At 48.4% G+C, this 14,827-nt stretch overlaps 1 protein-coding gene across 3 annotated transcripts in view; it reads right to left on the reverse strand.

Moving 5' to 3' along the window:
- Window positions 1–961: 961 nt before the first annotated feature.
- The window catches only part of CNOT10 (CCR4-NOT transcription complex, subunit 10), a 51,527-nt gene continuing 37,661 nt past the window's right edge, over window positions 962–14,827 (reverse strand). For all 3 annotated transcript variants that reach the window (XM_006890619.1, XM_006890618.1, XM_006890620.1), the window contains 6 exons: window positions 9,174–9,287; window positions 7,474–7,604; window positions 6,971–7,006; window positions 6,635–6,762; window positions 2,205–2,280; window positions 962–1,213 (listed from right to left, as the gene is read on the reverse strand). In XM_006890619.1, the coding sequence (XP_006890681.1) occupies window positions 1,059–1,213; window positions 2,205–2,280; window positions 6,635–6,762; window positions 6,971–7,006; window positions 7,474–7,604; window positions 9,174–9,287 (640 nt within the window). In that variant the 3' untranslated portion in view covers window positions 962–1,058. The remainder of the gene's footprint in view (window positions 1,214–2,204; window positions 2,281–6,634; window positions 6,763–6,970; window positions 7,007–7,473; window positions 7,605–9,173; window positions 9,288–14,827) is intronic.

Raw genomic sequence — 14,827 nt, forward strand, 5'->3', positions numbered from 1 at the left:
GTTGACTCTCCAGCAGGTTTTCAGAGGCAATTACTTCAAGGGAGGGGACTGTCCATCCTTCTCCCTTGGAGCAGTTAGTGGATTCAAACTGTGTGCCTTTGAGATTGCAGCACAGCTTCTTACCACTAGCCCTCTGCCCCCGAGCTCCTACAAAGCTCTTAATCCTGCCGATTATGGCTCTCCCCCTCTTCTAAAACGCTTGGCTGTTACCTCTGGTTCTATGGGGAAGCAGTCCCCAGATGAGCGCATCTCACGTTGGGTCTCTGGTTCTCTCCTGCGGCTGCTGTTGCTCTGCAGGTCTGGCTGGTGCAGGAAGCTCTGCCCTGAAGAAGGCATTACGTTCACCTGCTGCTGCTTTGCTGGTGGTGAGATCCTCAAATGTGCTGCTGAATCTGCTCAGTTTAGTTGTGAGACTGGCCAATTCACCCATTCGTATATCCCTACCCACCCACATGGCAGAGTCGAAGTCAATGGTTAGGAAAGGCATTTTGAATAATCTGTAACACCACAGTGAGCAAAAGGGAGGAGGCTGCTCAATGAGATGGACTGACGTAACAGTGGGCTCAAGTATACCCCAGATGATGAGGACGGCACAGGACGGGGCAGGGCCCAGACCCGTCGTTCACAGGATGTTAAAAGTCTCTTCACTCCACGGCACCTAACAGCAACGTGCATTTTCCGGCACCCCACCTCCAAAACCAGCTTCTGGATCTGCTTACTGTGACTGACATTCAGCCAATAGTTGTGAGAAGGACCAAAAACGAATATTCTAAAGGCTCTTTTGATAATAAGATCATGTTTTAATTGCTCATGACAGACACATCACATAATGGCTCAAAATTAATAATCTGGTAAAGATAAAAGAAAAACACTGAAAAGGAGTTTAGGAATTCTTAATCTGTAGTAAGCGTGTGGCTAGAGTCAGGGGTACAGCTGTCTCCAAATCCAGTCTCAGAGCAAGCACCCATCTCCTGTCTTGTATTCAGTTTGCTGCGATGTGACGTTCAGGCCAGCAGATGCCCCAGGGGCTCAGGTGACAGCGTTTCACCAGCAGAATGTCATTTCCTCTGCACTGTGGTGAAAGCCGGCATTTGGATGGGCGGCATCGGGTGCGCAGGCTGGAACACCGGCTTCTTTCTCATCTCAGAGAGAGTTTTCACCGCAGGGAGCAGTTGATTCCTTTTGATGATCTGTAAGGCCAGCTGAGTATTACCTACAAAAATGCCTCTCGTTAAAAAAAGGGAAAATGGACGTGACAATACTCGCCACCTCAAAGCAAGCTATCAGGGTCCTAGCCCTACGAGACAATACCCCCTCACCACCCCATAGCAAGGCATAAGGGTCCCAGCAGGACAGGGAAAAGATGACATGGAAGAGCTACTACTGCCTGTAACCTTGGCCGTGCCTGGAAACCATGCTGTACTGCCTCTGCCCCTCCCCAGATCCTGATTTACGTACTGCGGGTCTTTAAAAGCTCCCAGGTGCTCTGAACATACGTCAGACACAGCGGGGAGAGCTGGTGGCTTGGTGGTAAAGAGTTGTACTGCCAGTGCAGAATTACGCAGTTCGAATCCACCAGCTGCTCCACTGGAGAGCTGTACGGCCTCTGGAAACCCACTGTGGGGTCAGCGATGGGCTGCTTCTGACTCACCAGTAAATAACAACAACAAATAGAGAGTGGTGTGGAGGACGGACATTACCCCTGAGCTCACCTTTCAGGAGGCCAAGGTTACTCTGAACTCCTCGTAAACTGTGCCCTTGGTAAGAGTTCCCCCGATCAACAAGGAGGTGAGACTTCGAGTTCCTGACCATTTCTGTGCCTTTTTTCCCTGACTGACAACTCTCCCAAGTGTCACAGGGGCTCTTATTTAGATCCACAACCTTTCTATTAGGCTGCACTTGAGATGCCCGGAGCCATGGCATGGATTTAGGTCTAGGTAAAGAATTCTTAGCAAGAACTAGTTTACTGTAGAACTCATTGATGTTATTTAAAAAAACAAAACCCAACTCAAAACAACTGACATTCTAAGTCAGGGTCTCAAGAGTCATGTGGCTGCTAAGAGAAAGGCTAATTAGTAGGGATTATTAAGAACTGTCACAAATTATGCAATTCTGCCATTTCACAGATTAAAGGAAATACGCTTAAACCGTAAGAAGCAGAGTCTTAAGCGGAGACGTGGTGTCGTCCTGAGCAGAGAACTCACCATTCTGCAGCTCAAGGTACACCGCCAGCAGGATGGCCTCCGGGGGCACCTCTTTAGGATGGATCATCGAGGCTGCCTTTGTTTAAAACAGAAAGAAACCAATGAAGAGGAGACCACCACTAGCTTACCAATGCCGATGTGACACACAGACAGGTTCAGGCCGTACAGTTCTAGGAGCCCGAGCATCACGGGGCCAACAGGAAGGTTCAAATTGATCTGTAGCCCTAGTGGCTTCGTGGTAAGAAGCTGCACTGCCATCCCAAAGGCATGGGGTTTGAATCCATCAGCTTGCTCTGTGGGAGAAGGATGGGCAGTCGCTTCCCATGGAATTTACTGCCTCTGAAAACCCTCTGGAGGGTCAGTTTTTAGTTGGTTCTGACTCAACAACACAAACGACAACATAATGAGGTGCAGCCTTTGACAGGCTATGAGAGAGCTCCAGCCTGCCCTATAGAGTGGCTCTGAGTACCTGACACCACAAAACGTGACCCCTAACCATGGTTCTTCCCACAGATAACGTGCCCACACCTATAAAATGGGGAAATGATGAAAGCTGGCGTGGCAGCTCCGGCGTGGCACCTGGCACGGACCAGGTGTGCTCTGCGACCTCCCACAAGCACATTTCTCCCCCATTCGGCGTCTTCCATGTTATAGAGAGATACTGTTCTGCTCACCTCCTTTAACATTCTACTTTCAGATGTAACAGTATGAAATGTTACACTGGTCATAATTCTAATGTCAGAGGCTTAAACCACAGTCAAGAAGTTATAGCTAGAGTATGGCTGCCCCCTGGTAATCATAACAGAAACAATTATTACTATTACTCTTCATTGTTGGTAATGATACCTATTTGAAGTTTCCATGTGCTTAGAAATAGAAATTGTACTTGGAAATACACATCCTAAAAACTGACAAAGTGTGCTTATGAGAAGAACATGAGTGTGAAGTGATAAGGTTTGGCGAGGTTGGCAAAACAAAACAAAATGAAGTTGAATGTGTTACTGTTGTAAAACTGACCGTTGTGAGGTGATGGTGTTCAGCTACCTTTCTTTTAAGCTACAGATAAAATTCATAGTCCAGGCCTTCCCTTTGCAAATCCATAATGTGTTCTGAATAGTAACAGTTTACTTCGTCTTGTGGTTTTCACCTCCTTGGGGTCCTTATTCTACCCCGTGGCTGTTTGGTCTGAAATGACGTATCATTGCAGGCCTCGTTCTATAACCCAGTCCTCTGTGGAGGGACAGCTGTGTTTATATCCATATTTGTAACTGTTTTCCCAACTCACACCACTGTAAGCTGCATCACGCCCACGTCAGAAAGGTGAATTCAAACGTAAAAGGTTGGTGAGAAAAAAACCGTTAGTGACCTCCTCTCTAAGGACAGAAACATAATACAGGTTAGTCCAAGAGAAGAATTCATTCCTGTAGGCTGCATGCTGCCTCCCCCAGCTGGAAGAACCACAGCTCCAGCCAGCAGCCCCGATCAGATCCTGAGGAGAGACACGTACGAGAGAGATCAGTGCTGACAGCATTAGAAAGTGTCACACGAGGGGGACTCCGGCCAGAGCCCATGCGCCCAAGAGGCCCCTGCTGAAGAAGGGGAGGATTTAGTCCTCTTACCACATCACTGAGTTCAGAAATGAGCTTTTATATTTTTAAGGCCTCGCTTTACATAGGAAAGGTCATCTTTATCCCATTCCATAGATAATAAAAATCTCCATTTCACGCCAAGTGGCCCATGAACATAAGACTTCTTACACTGTTCTCTGACAACACGGTCTCTGAAGACAGCACCTTTCTAAGCCCTGCCAGCTCTCTGCCTCCTGGCTGTTCCGGACGGTTACCACAGTCAGGCAACTGGGGGACATTTACCCGGAGCCCTCTCCAACCCTCCACATCACAGTTCAGCCCTCCCAGGCAGAGCCAGCTTCCCAATTAACAAAGGTCCAGCCACTGGATTAACCTAAAATCCAAAGGACCAAAACAAACCCCCCTCGGGCCCCGAACAGGCCTGACCCCATCTACCGTCTCCGTGTGGCAGCTGCAGGCCACCTGCTGCACGAGGACCTGCACAGACCTACATGCCTGGGTGGAGGTTGAAGTCTGGAGGCTGCAGCGTTGGGAGCCCGCAGCAGCTCAGGAGGGCGGTCAACACCCTGACCAGCCATGGGGAGACGGACTTAATGCCCACCTGCTTCACCTGGGCCACTGGTGTGAGTCTCCCTGGACAGCTGGTCACCTAATTAATTTTTCTGTTAAGGTGACAAAATATCACTTATGGTTACTTTCCACATGGTCAAGCTAAAAAAACCTCAACCCACTGCCGTCGGGTCAGAACCAACTCATAGTTGACCCTCCCCCAGGTGTTCAGAGGGTGTAAATCACTGCCCATCTTCCCCTAGAAACAGCTGGTGGATTCGAACTGCCTAACCCACGAGGCCACCAGAGCGCCTTATTATTTCTGGGCACAAGGTCACCTTCACAGGTGAGAAAATCCTGGAAGCCTCCACGTCTCCTGAGAGTTGGTGACCTGGAGGAATGTTGGGACACGGGCTGTCTGATGTGTGGCTGGTGAATACACCATCTGGCAAATATTTCTGTGTCAGGGACTTAATGTTAAAATCCTGCAGAGTGTCTGCCTGTCCAGTTTCCCTTTTAGGATGATGTCTGTCTGTGTGGTTCGTGTCTGCTATGCACTGTCTTACCTACAGCTTAGCACAGACTCAGGTGCACAGCAGCTGTCTGCTCTGTGAACATCGCTCTGGGTACCACCCTCTTCCAGGTCTGGGGAACCCCATCGGGGGCTGCCACTGTGATGCCTGGTCTACTACTAGGGACAAGGATGGCCTGTTATGGATTAAGTTGTACCCTCCACATTTTGTGTTTAAATTTGACCTGGAGCAATTTTATTTGGGAACCTACTTCCTTGTTAAATTAATGAAGTAACATCAGTGTCTGGTTTCACTTTTGAGATTATAAAAAGAGCATGAATGAGGGGATGAGGAATGACCTGCAGAAATCTGTACGGAATGCCAAGGGGAAACCAGAGAAGCTGGAACAGAACTGTGGTGGAGGGTGGACAGAGAGAGCCTTCCCCTCGAGGTGGTGACCAGAATGCTGACTTCCAGGCTTCTAAACTGTGAGAAGATAGATCTCTCTGATAAAGCTCCCACCTGTGGGCATCTGCAGCACTAAGGACCCAAGAGAGTTCTGGGGCCGGGTGCGTGACCCCGAGCCCCCGAGCGGGATCTCCTTTATGATGGGAGACAGATGGCACCCCCAGCAGTGGAGCCCACGCTGAAGGGGGCTCAGAGATTCCCCAACTTACTAACTAGTTAATGTCTAAGTTTCTGCCATTTGCCAGAAAAGTTCCATCTGACTCATACAGAAGAAATCAGCAAACTACACAAAAGCCATCTCTAAGAGGGGTTCCTGCAGCACGTAGAGTCAAGTATTTAAAAAGCAAACCAAACCAACCACCTAATAAACGAAAGGGAAAGACGGAAGGAGGTAAGCAAGAGGGAGGAGGGAGGGAGGAAGGAGGACCTGCAAACAACGCGGAAGGGCTGACTTGTGAAGCTCGACTCCGGGCTCCACGTGTGACCCGAGAGAAGGCTCCCACCGCTACGTAACAAAGGCAAAGCCAGACCAACCACTATCACCACGTCAGTTCTGACTCCAAGTGGTCCTGTCAACGAAAGGCACGGCACACACATATACACACATAAGTCATTTTTCCGTTTTGACTTGTGGGAGGCTATCTGCAGAAAGCTGAAAACTCTTTCAGAAAGACAGGTTCAGAAAGCCAGTCCTGGGGAACCTACACACAGTGCAGAGAGGTGACAGAGACTCAGGTACTGTGCACCCTGAGAGGGTGCATCGCCCAGGAATCCAGTCAGGAACACAATTAGCAGGGAAGGAGGGTGCGGACTTGAGGCTGGGAAGTGGGCAGGTCTGGGCCCTGGCATTCAGAGGCGGCTCAGCGTCAGGATCACGGGACACTCGGCCCTAACTGTGGTCATGGGGTCTGCTCATCCCCAGAGAACGTTTCTGTGCAGCTCTGTTGGCACTGCCAGTGAATACCGCACACACGCAGCAGGACAGTGTGATACGGACCCTCGGACTTGGATGGACTGACGTCTTCCCCTTTGGTTTGTGTATGTGCTCAGTGCCAGCAACTCAGACCAAGTACACACTCTACTCACACAGAAATCCCTCAACTAACTCAGAACCGTCTGCTCCGAGATAATCACTGTCCTCTATTATAAAGGAAGTATAGCTTAATTTATTAAACTCGCCAGGAAAAGTGTCAAGGTTCCTTTCCAACTGGGCTGGTTGAATACCCTTGAACTTGGAAGAGCCCCAATCCAGTGCTGAACAGGCTGACCAGAAGCCTCAAAGCAACAAGAAGTACCAAGGCCAAGCCCTTACCTGGTGGAGGCACTTCCGTGCTTTGTCATACTCGCTCCGCAGGCAGTAGGCGCTGCCGAGATTGAAGAGCATCACCGTCCTGGCGGAGCTAACTGAACTTGGGTAGCACTGGGGGGCCCGCTTCCCGGCTGCGGAGAGGAGCAGAGACAATGTGGAAGAGGCATGGTGAGGGCAGGGGTGTGACTCACCCTGCCAACCTCCAGGATCCATTCTGACACCCACAGCGCTGCTCGCCACACCCCCCGCCTGACCACGGAGGACACAGGGCTCGAGTCCCAATCCCCAGGATGCTGCCCACACTACTTAATGCTCTCAACGTAGAGACGTCTTACTTACAGGACTCCATTGCTTCATTTTCCCCTTTGTCTGATCCTACAGAGAAAGGAAAAACAGATCTGAGGGGATAGGAAAACAGCCTGCTTTCTAAAACCCTACTTTTCCTTATTAAGTGGAAATCTAATAGCAAGGCAGCCTGTCCGGGTTACTTTACACATGGCGAGGATTCCTTTGACAGAGTGACAAAAGGCTGCCCCCACCCACGGCAGGGAGAGAGCCGTCAGCCAAGTGCAGTCCCACCCCCTCAAAAAGCTCAGCTATGGTCTCACTTCACAACGCAGCACTCTCACTCCTCGTGGAGTGCAAAATCACTGCAACAAGAAAAATGCTTCATCAGAACCCAAACTGTCTCCATGCTGAGAGGTCCACTTAGCTGGTCACATACTCAGTCCTGTCCCAGAGGGAAAGCCAGCCTAAACTTCCTCCTCCTCTACCGCCTCCACAGCCCCCGGACCAGGGCAGGAAGGCAGTGGACATGGTGATGAGCCAGTGTCCTCGCTAACCTTGGTCTTGTTCATTTGAGGAGATTCCCAAGGAGACATCAGTGACGTTCTCTGGGTTCAGGTGCGTGATCGCATCAGATATCCTGTCCAGAGAGATGAGGGCTTCGGCAGCGTATAAATGACCTAGAAACCTAGGACAAGAAAGCAGATTTCAAACGGAGAAGTTTCTCCTCACTAAGCTACTTAATACACAATAACATCCCTTATAACATATACCTCAATGCATGATAACATATTTCATCCATATATTCAGTGCCTGACAACACTGTTGTTGTTACGTGCTGTCAAGTCAAGTACGACTCACAGCGACCCTGTGAACAAAAGATCTGAACCCTAGTCTATCCTGTGCCATCCTCATACTTCCTACAACAACATATTTCATACATTTATTTCAAGACTTTGAATTGAGATGTAAATTTATTTGGGTACAACAGAATAACATGGGTCACTGCAAATTAATTATTTAGAAACAACTCTGATATAAAAAGAATAAATTATACCTATCTATTAGCAGCTTTGCTATTTCATGGGTGGACCAAGAGCTCTGGGGGGACAGTCCATAATGAGTTGGGCTGCTAGCCCAATGGCCTCTCATCTCCAGCAGTTCAAATCCACCAGCTGAGCGAAGGGAGAAGGATGGACAGCCCCTCCTGTTCCTGTTTATACCCTGAGGCCCAAGCGTCACTGTGAGTAAAAAGTGACTGGATGGCAATGGGCATCATGGACAGGTGCATGGGCACCTTGGAGACACACCCCACGTGGTTCCTCCATGCTTCCAACGTGACAAAGTCTTTCACATCACACGATGCTACCTACCTACAGTGTCTTTATAAAGGGGGTGGGGAAGCAAGCCCAGGGTACGTCCCTGCTGACCATGGACCTGGAACAGCCTTAACAGAGAAGTGATCAGCTGCTATCTTAAAGGTGCGTCATCAAGGCCCGCTGCAACGTCTTTACTGATCGCTAAAGGGAGGGTCTGCAGTCATCGCGTGCAGATTTAAAGTTCCCAGAGAATAAACGAGAACCACCGGCCCCACCACCTGTCTGGTAGCGCCACGCAGACCACCTGTGCTGTGGATGCATTCCCATGTTAGCTCCGCACGTGCATCTGAAGGACGCTGCATCCAACTCAATTAGAGAAACGAAACGATGACGTGCTTTGGCGTTGGGAGTTTGAGAATGACAATGACGAGGCATGGGACACACATTTTTTTCACCAAATAGTAGTTGGGAAAATATCATGTTTGTCTATCCCAGTCTATTGGTCACGGTGACCCCACATCTTTGGGGTGGTGGGGGTGGGTCTCTCCTTAAAGCCTCATCACCTGGGCTGAGTGAGGAGGTGCTCCAGCCACGCCCAGCGGTGGCAGCAGCTCAAGGCTTTTGCTCCTAATCCCCGGCACAGTGGGTCCTAACCCTGGAGATGCAGCAGGGAACACTAGTTACTGCGAAGACACAAGTGGAGGCAGGTGTGAAAGCAGCTGCTTCTCCTAGACCGTGCAGAGACTAGTCATCTCCCACCCCCCACCCCAAGTCCACTCACGCTCATAGCACCCTCCCATCACCCATCTTTCTCCAGAGCAGCTGGTGGATTTGAACTGCTGAATGGTGGCTAACAGTCTGACATGTTACATACACTCTATGGCGCGTGAAGCTAAGTGGCAACTCCCCAACAGGCTGGCAGCCCCGGGCTCACTTACTTGAGTGATCCTGACAGCTTGGGCTGCTGAAGGAGCTTGTCTGCGTGACTCAGAGCCATCAGGTTGTCCCCCAAAGCCAGGGCCACGTAAGCGCTGCAGGCGAGTATGGAGCACCTGGAACAGAGGAAGGCGGGGGGAGAACTTGGTGACCTCGGCAGAGAGGCCAGGCCCCCTGACACAGCTGGGACAAGCAGGACACCAGGGAAGGGAGAGGAAGCGACACCACCATCAGGAGGAACCAGAACGGCGGATGAACCCACCACCTGGAGCTCTGCTTAGCTACTGCCCACATCACAACCTTTCACTTCCAATCAATTGCAGGTTCCCTGCCCCCACCAAGTGTCCAACACAATCTCTTGAATGACTATATATATTTATGTTGTGAAAAAAAAGGCAATTAATAGCAAAGGCTACACTTATTTCTATAGTATTTTAATATCCCAGACAAAAAAGCTAAAGATACAGATACTTTTTTCTATATATTTATGGTTTTCTTAAGAAAATTAACTTAGCTTAGCTTAATGTACTATTAAGTGCACTTGTTGGTGGTGTTGTGTTCTGTCAAATCAAATCCAGCTGGCACAGGAGTTTGCTCCTCCTTTTCGAGTGGAGCATCTGATGGATTCAAACCAGGAGCCTTCGGGATTGCAGCACAGCTTCTTGCCACTAGGCCACCAGAGCTCCCTAAAGTGCACTTTTTGTAAGCCTATTTATGGAGTGTATTTTTGCTCCTAAAAAAACCGTTCCACTCACACAGATCTTATTACACTAGGTAACCAGTTAAGAGGAAAACCAGGTTGGACAAACATGTGAAGACCAAACTGAACTTCCTCTTGATTTTGCTAGGTTGAGATAGAAACCTTGGTTTTTTTATTCGGTTTTAGTCTTAACAAGCCAAGCAAAAGGCCTGACAGTAACAGACGACCTGGGTGTTAAACGGCGGGTCCACAGAGCAATCTTACACGAATGCCCCGTTGGACAGAAATGTGGTTTGAACGGCTAACTGCTACGGACCTGATACAGGGCTGAGGTTTGTCTACAACACTGAGTCACATCACCACGTGTGTCCAGGCAGAAATTTTGGTCTAAGGAGGACTGAGGCCACCAGATCACCACAGGATTTACCACTGTTCTAAAATCCTGACGAGACGTGGCTCTTCCAGTTCAGGAAGGGGAAAACCCCAACAACAACAACCCCCGCGGCTGGGCAAATTCTCGTAGTATGATGTGCCATTTCCTCTTCACTGGCCGACTGCCAGCTGCTGGAATCTTAGATTATCCGCTGAAGGAGACACAGCATGGAAGCGGCGTTCTGTAGGGCACGAGGGAACCAACCACCTCTTAAGGCTGTTGGCTACATAAAGCATTGGGCCTATTCAGACTCTGGGGGGGTTCTCCCTCCTCCAGGTTTCTGAGGTTGTGAATCCCAACAGGAACCTGCTCCCCCTTTCTGCTGCAGAGAGGATGGTGGGTTCGAAGGGCTGACCTCAAAGCTAGTAACCCAAATTTAACCCTCTACCCCATCAGGGCTGAAACACGACCAATGCTGCTCCTTGTTCACTGAGTTTAGAACTGAGATTCTGGTGTCGAGCCTCTATATTGCGCTAGTCACACTCAACCCTGCAGACCACCGCTCACCCATCTATCACATCTCTTCTGTAGCAATTCTCAAGACCTTCCGGAAAATAAGGTACACAGAAGAGGTGACATTATGATTTCCTAAATTCCCTGTAGCAAAACATGGGCACTGTAACTCTTTTAAAAGGAGGAAAACAAAAATTTAGTCAGCTATCTACCATTTTCAGTGGTTAGCTCGGAGGTGAGATGAAAGTTGACTTGAGTTTCCATTTCTTCTTTTACTTTATTTATAGTTTTTCTCGTAAAGATGGCAATGGACATACATTCTTTCAGGAAGCAGAGTGAGGACCTTCGATGAGCCAGGCGTGTGATGTCTGTGAAGGAAACTAAGACCTTTGCAGACCTCGGTTTCCAGAATTCTGAGAAGACTGTCTGAAGCCTGCATGGGTGAGCAGTCACAAACCTTAATACCCATTTTTATCTCAACCTTTGTAAGGGTCCGGCCAGAAATGAAACCTTTACAGAGCCAGAGCCTGCATCTTTTTTTTACATAAAGATTAGAATAATTTTATTTTTTTTTATTTCAAATGAGTTGGTTTAATTCCAGGTGGTACAGAATTCTGGGCATAATGAAGAATGAAGATTCTGACAGGATTCTGGATTGCATTTACTTTGACTGCACAGACAGCTAAGATCGGAATGGCTGAATGAGAACTGGAGATGGACCATCATAAGGTTTCTTCTTCATTGTTTCACAAAGTTTCCTCTTAAATGTACAACAGGCTCCAAGACAACACTTCATTTTAACTACAGGTGGTAAAAGATGTTACAGCAGAGAATCTAGATGTTTTAAAAAAGAACAGAAGTAAGGTTCATCATTGCCTCAGCCTTATTTTTTTGCCAGATTTCTTAATTCCACCCGTGGCCAGAGGACCTTTGCCCGCGGCCTTCACTTTTAGTTCCTCGAGTTTCTTCTGTTCTTCTTTCTGTTTCTGCTTGAAAGCCTTCTCTTCCTCGTCCATCTCCTTGGTCTGCTTCTTGGGCTGTTTCAGGGGCTTCTTCTTACCACCTTTGCAGCCAGACATGGCGCCGGCTGCCCCCTCCCCAGCAGAATAATTTTTGACCTTGTGCAAACCCCAAATCAAGCCCCCAGCTTTCTGGTCAATCTCCCCTCACTGGACAATCTCCCCTCGAGGACAGAACAGAGCTGCCCCATAGTTTCCAAGGCTCTCCATCTTTACAGAGCAGACTGTCCCATCTCTCTCCCCGAGAGCGGTCTGTGTGATTGAATTGCCAACCTTCTGGTTAACTGCCTAGGACTGTTGCTACCAGGTTCCTTTTACAAGGGGTCAACCCAAAGACTAAACTCACTGCCTGAGAACTGATTAACTCCTAGCAATCCTCCATGGAGTTTCCTAGGATATAAATCGTCAAGGGGAGACAGCTTCATGGTGCTCCTGTGGAGTTATTGGTGGATTCAAACCCTTAACATTTTGATTAGCAGCACAACATGTAATGCACTCTGCCACCAGGGTTCCTTTTCAAGCCTCCTCAGTAGGTATTCAGGAGGTACTCGCTGAAGACCACAGCCGCCAGCCTTCTACATGTCTTCTCCTGACCCCCAGCTGTCCACGCTGCCTGCGGAAGGCCACCTGGCCGAGGGGGAGGTCTCCTTCCAAGGTCCCACAGACCGGGCGTCCCACATGCTCGAGCGCTGAGAGCAGAGCCCAGGGCCAGCCCACCTTCAGGAGCTCGCTGGGAAAGGCTTGCCCTGGCCTCTCCTGACGGTAGGTGGGCTGTTACTGCTTCAGCCCACTGTCAAGCCTGCTTTGGGTCCAGAAATCAGTCATGTAGATCGGCAGCAGGATTCTGATTCCCACGAAGCCCAAATTCTAATTACGGCTGAGAAAGTAAAAATCTGTTTTCTCTAACGTTTACCTCATTTACCAGAAGATATCACACCTGATCACCACGGGATGAAAGATCCTCATAATAACACTGGAGGGTCACAAGTGGCTGGCCTGCGGGTCCAGAGCCAGAGGGTTAATAAACAGGTCTCACTGCTTAAAATACAAAACTACAAGCCGGCGTTTCTGCTGCTCCTTCTCTTCGTGATTTGCAGTCTACCCTCATTCACCTCTCTTCACCCTCCCTCTCATCTCCCCTCCTCTCAGCAAACAGCAGCCCACTCTACACAAGCCTACAGGCTGGTAATACAAGAAACACACACAACAGCTCTCAGTACACTAAGCCTCCAGAGAAATCACTTTACTTCTGACAGCGCTGCCTACAAATACTGTCTCACTCCTCCACCACCACTTCGAGTCACTGTCCAATCTGCTTTTCCAACGACTCAGTGGATATGACAGTTCAGCAGACCGGAAGAACCAGACCTTGAGGAGGGCGCACTAGCCTTGCCCCCCTGGGGTGGGCCTGACAAACCCCACACTGTCCCCTTACACGCTGGAGGAGCTCAAGGCCACAGACCGAGGACCCGTGGAAAACGGGGGAGGGTGGATGAGACCAAGGAAGAAAATGTAAAGGGGGGAAAAAAAGAACTTTTCTTAATGCACTAAATTAAATCAACCAGCCATGCAAGACGACACTAAAATCTGTCACACCACATATCCTGGGAGTTAGGTTTATCTAAAGAAAATAACTGAAACAGCTTAACCTTTATTAAAGAGCCTAAAATGGGGAAAAATGAAGTCAGTTACCATCTGTCAGAGAAACTTACAAAATAACTTCACAGTGGACACTAATTTGAGAAATCATTTAAAATTTTTTTAAATGTTATTTCTTTCAACTAACTTAAAAAATAAAGTCTAGTAATTTAAAAATTATTGTTTATTATGACATAAAAATCCCCCAAAGTGTTTTCACTTATTTACCACAACCTAAGAAATGGCACATTTGTCACTGTTTAACTCTTTTTAAGAAGAATGTAAAAGCTGCATTGTTTTCTCTCTCGTCTCTTATGTCTTTCTTCCTAAAAGTTCCATGCAAACAGAAACTGAAAAACACATTCCAAATTCAGCAAAAATAAAAATCAAACACACGTTAGAGATTCTTCTCTGATGAATCTGGCATCCCAAAGAAGCCTAGCTACACCAACAGTGAATAAAACAGCCCAGGTCACAGCAACAGCAATTCTTTCACTTGACAGACGAGGAAAGGAGCGAGGCGAAGGCGCATGTCTGAGGTCAGCAGCGGCTCTGTGGACTCTCCACAAAAGAAGGACTCAGCCTGACCTATCGTCAGTTTGGTCATCGGTTCACCTGAAGGGTGGAGTCACGTCTGGATCATGCCAGGTGAACACAGACTACTGCTACTCCGGGGACAAGAGGTCACAGACACAGACTGCCTCCTTTTGCAGAACTAGACAAGTGTTATTAGGATCACAAAATTGTAAGACTAAAATGGGGGTGGGCGGCCACCTGCAAGAGTTCTGAGGGTACAAAGATTACCCCACACAGCCCTGTTTCAGGTCTACCTGAGGGAGCTATGAAATTATTATTGAGCTACAGTCAAAAGAAATAGGGCTTCTTAAGGGAAGTAAAACCATCTGTAATATTTATATCATCAGACATTTGTTTTGATTCATCTTCTCTTACAAACCATAACTAGGGTAAGGGAGCTCTGGTGGCCTAGTGGCAAGAAGCTGCACTGTAATCCCGAAGGCACATGGTTTGAATTCACCAGGTGCTCTGCTGGAGAAGGAGGGGCACTCTCCTCTTGTACCAGTCAGATCCAATTTGACGGCACACACACACACACACACACACACACACACACACACTAAAATAAAATGAATGAAAAAAAAAAACACAACCCACTAAAAAACCCCCATAACCAAGGTAAGAATTTCCTTTCAGTTGAATGGGAAATAATTCACAAGGTTGTGTGTGCCATCGAGTCAGAACCAACTCATCGCTGACGCTCCAGCGGGTTTTCAGAGCTGTAAAAATCACACAGGAGGAGACTGTCCATGTTTCTCACTCGGAGCAGCCGGTGGATTTGAACCCCTGCCTTCGGGTTGGCAGGGCAGCTTCTTCCTGGTAGGTCCCCAGAGGCCA

This window comes from Elephantulus edwardii, unplaced genomic scaffold, assembly GCF_000299155.1.
Source record: "Elephantulus edwardii isolate Elephantulus edwardi_28Jun2011 unplaced genomic scaffold, EleEdw1.0 scaffold00091, whole genome shotgun sequence".
Lineage (NCBI taxonomy): Eukaryota > Metazoa > Chordata > Mammalia > Macroscelidea > Macroscelididae > Elephantulus > Elephantulus edwardii.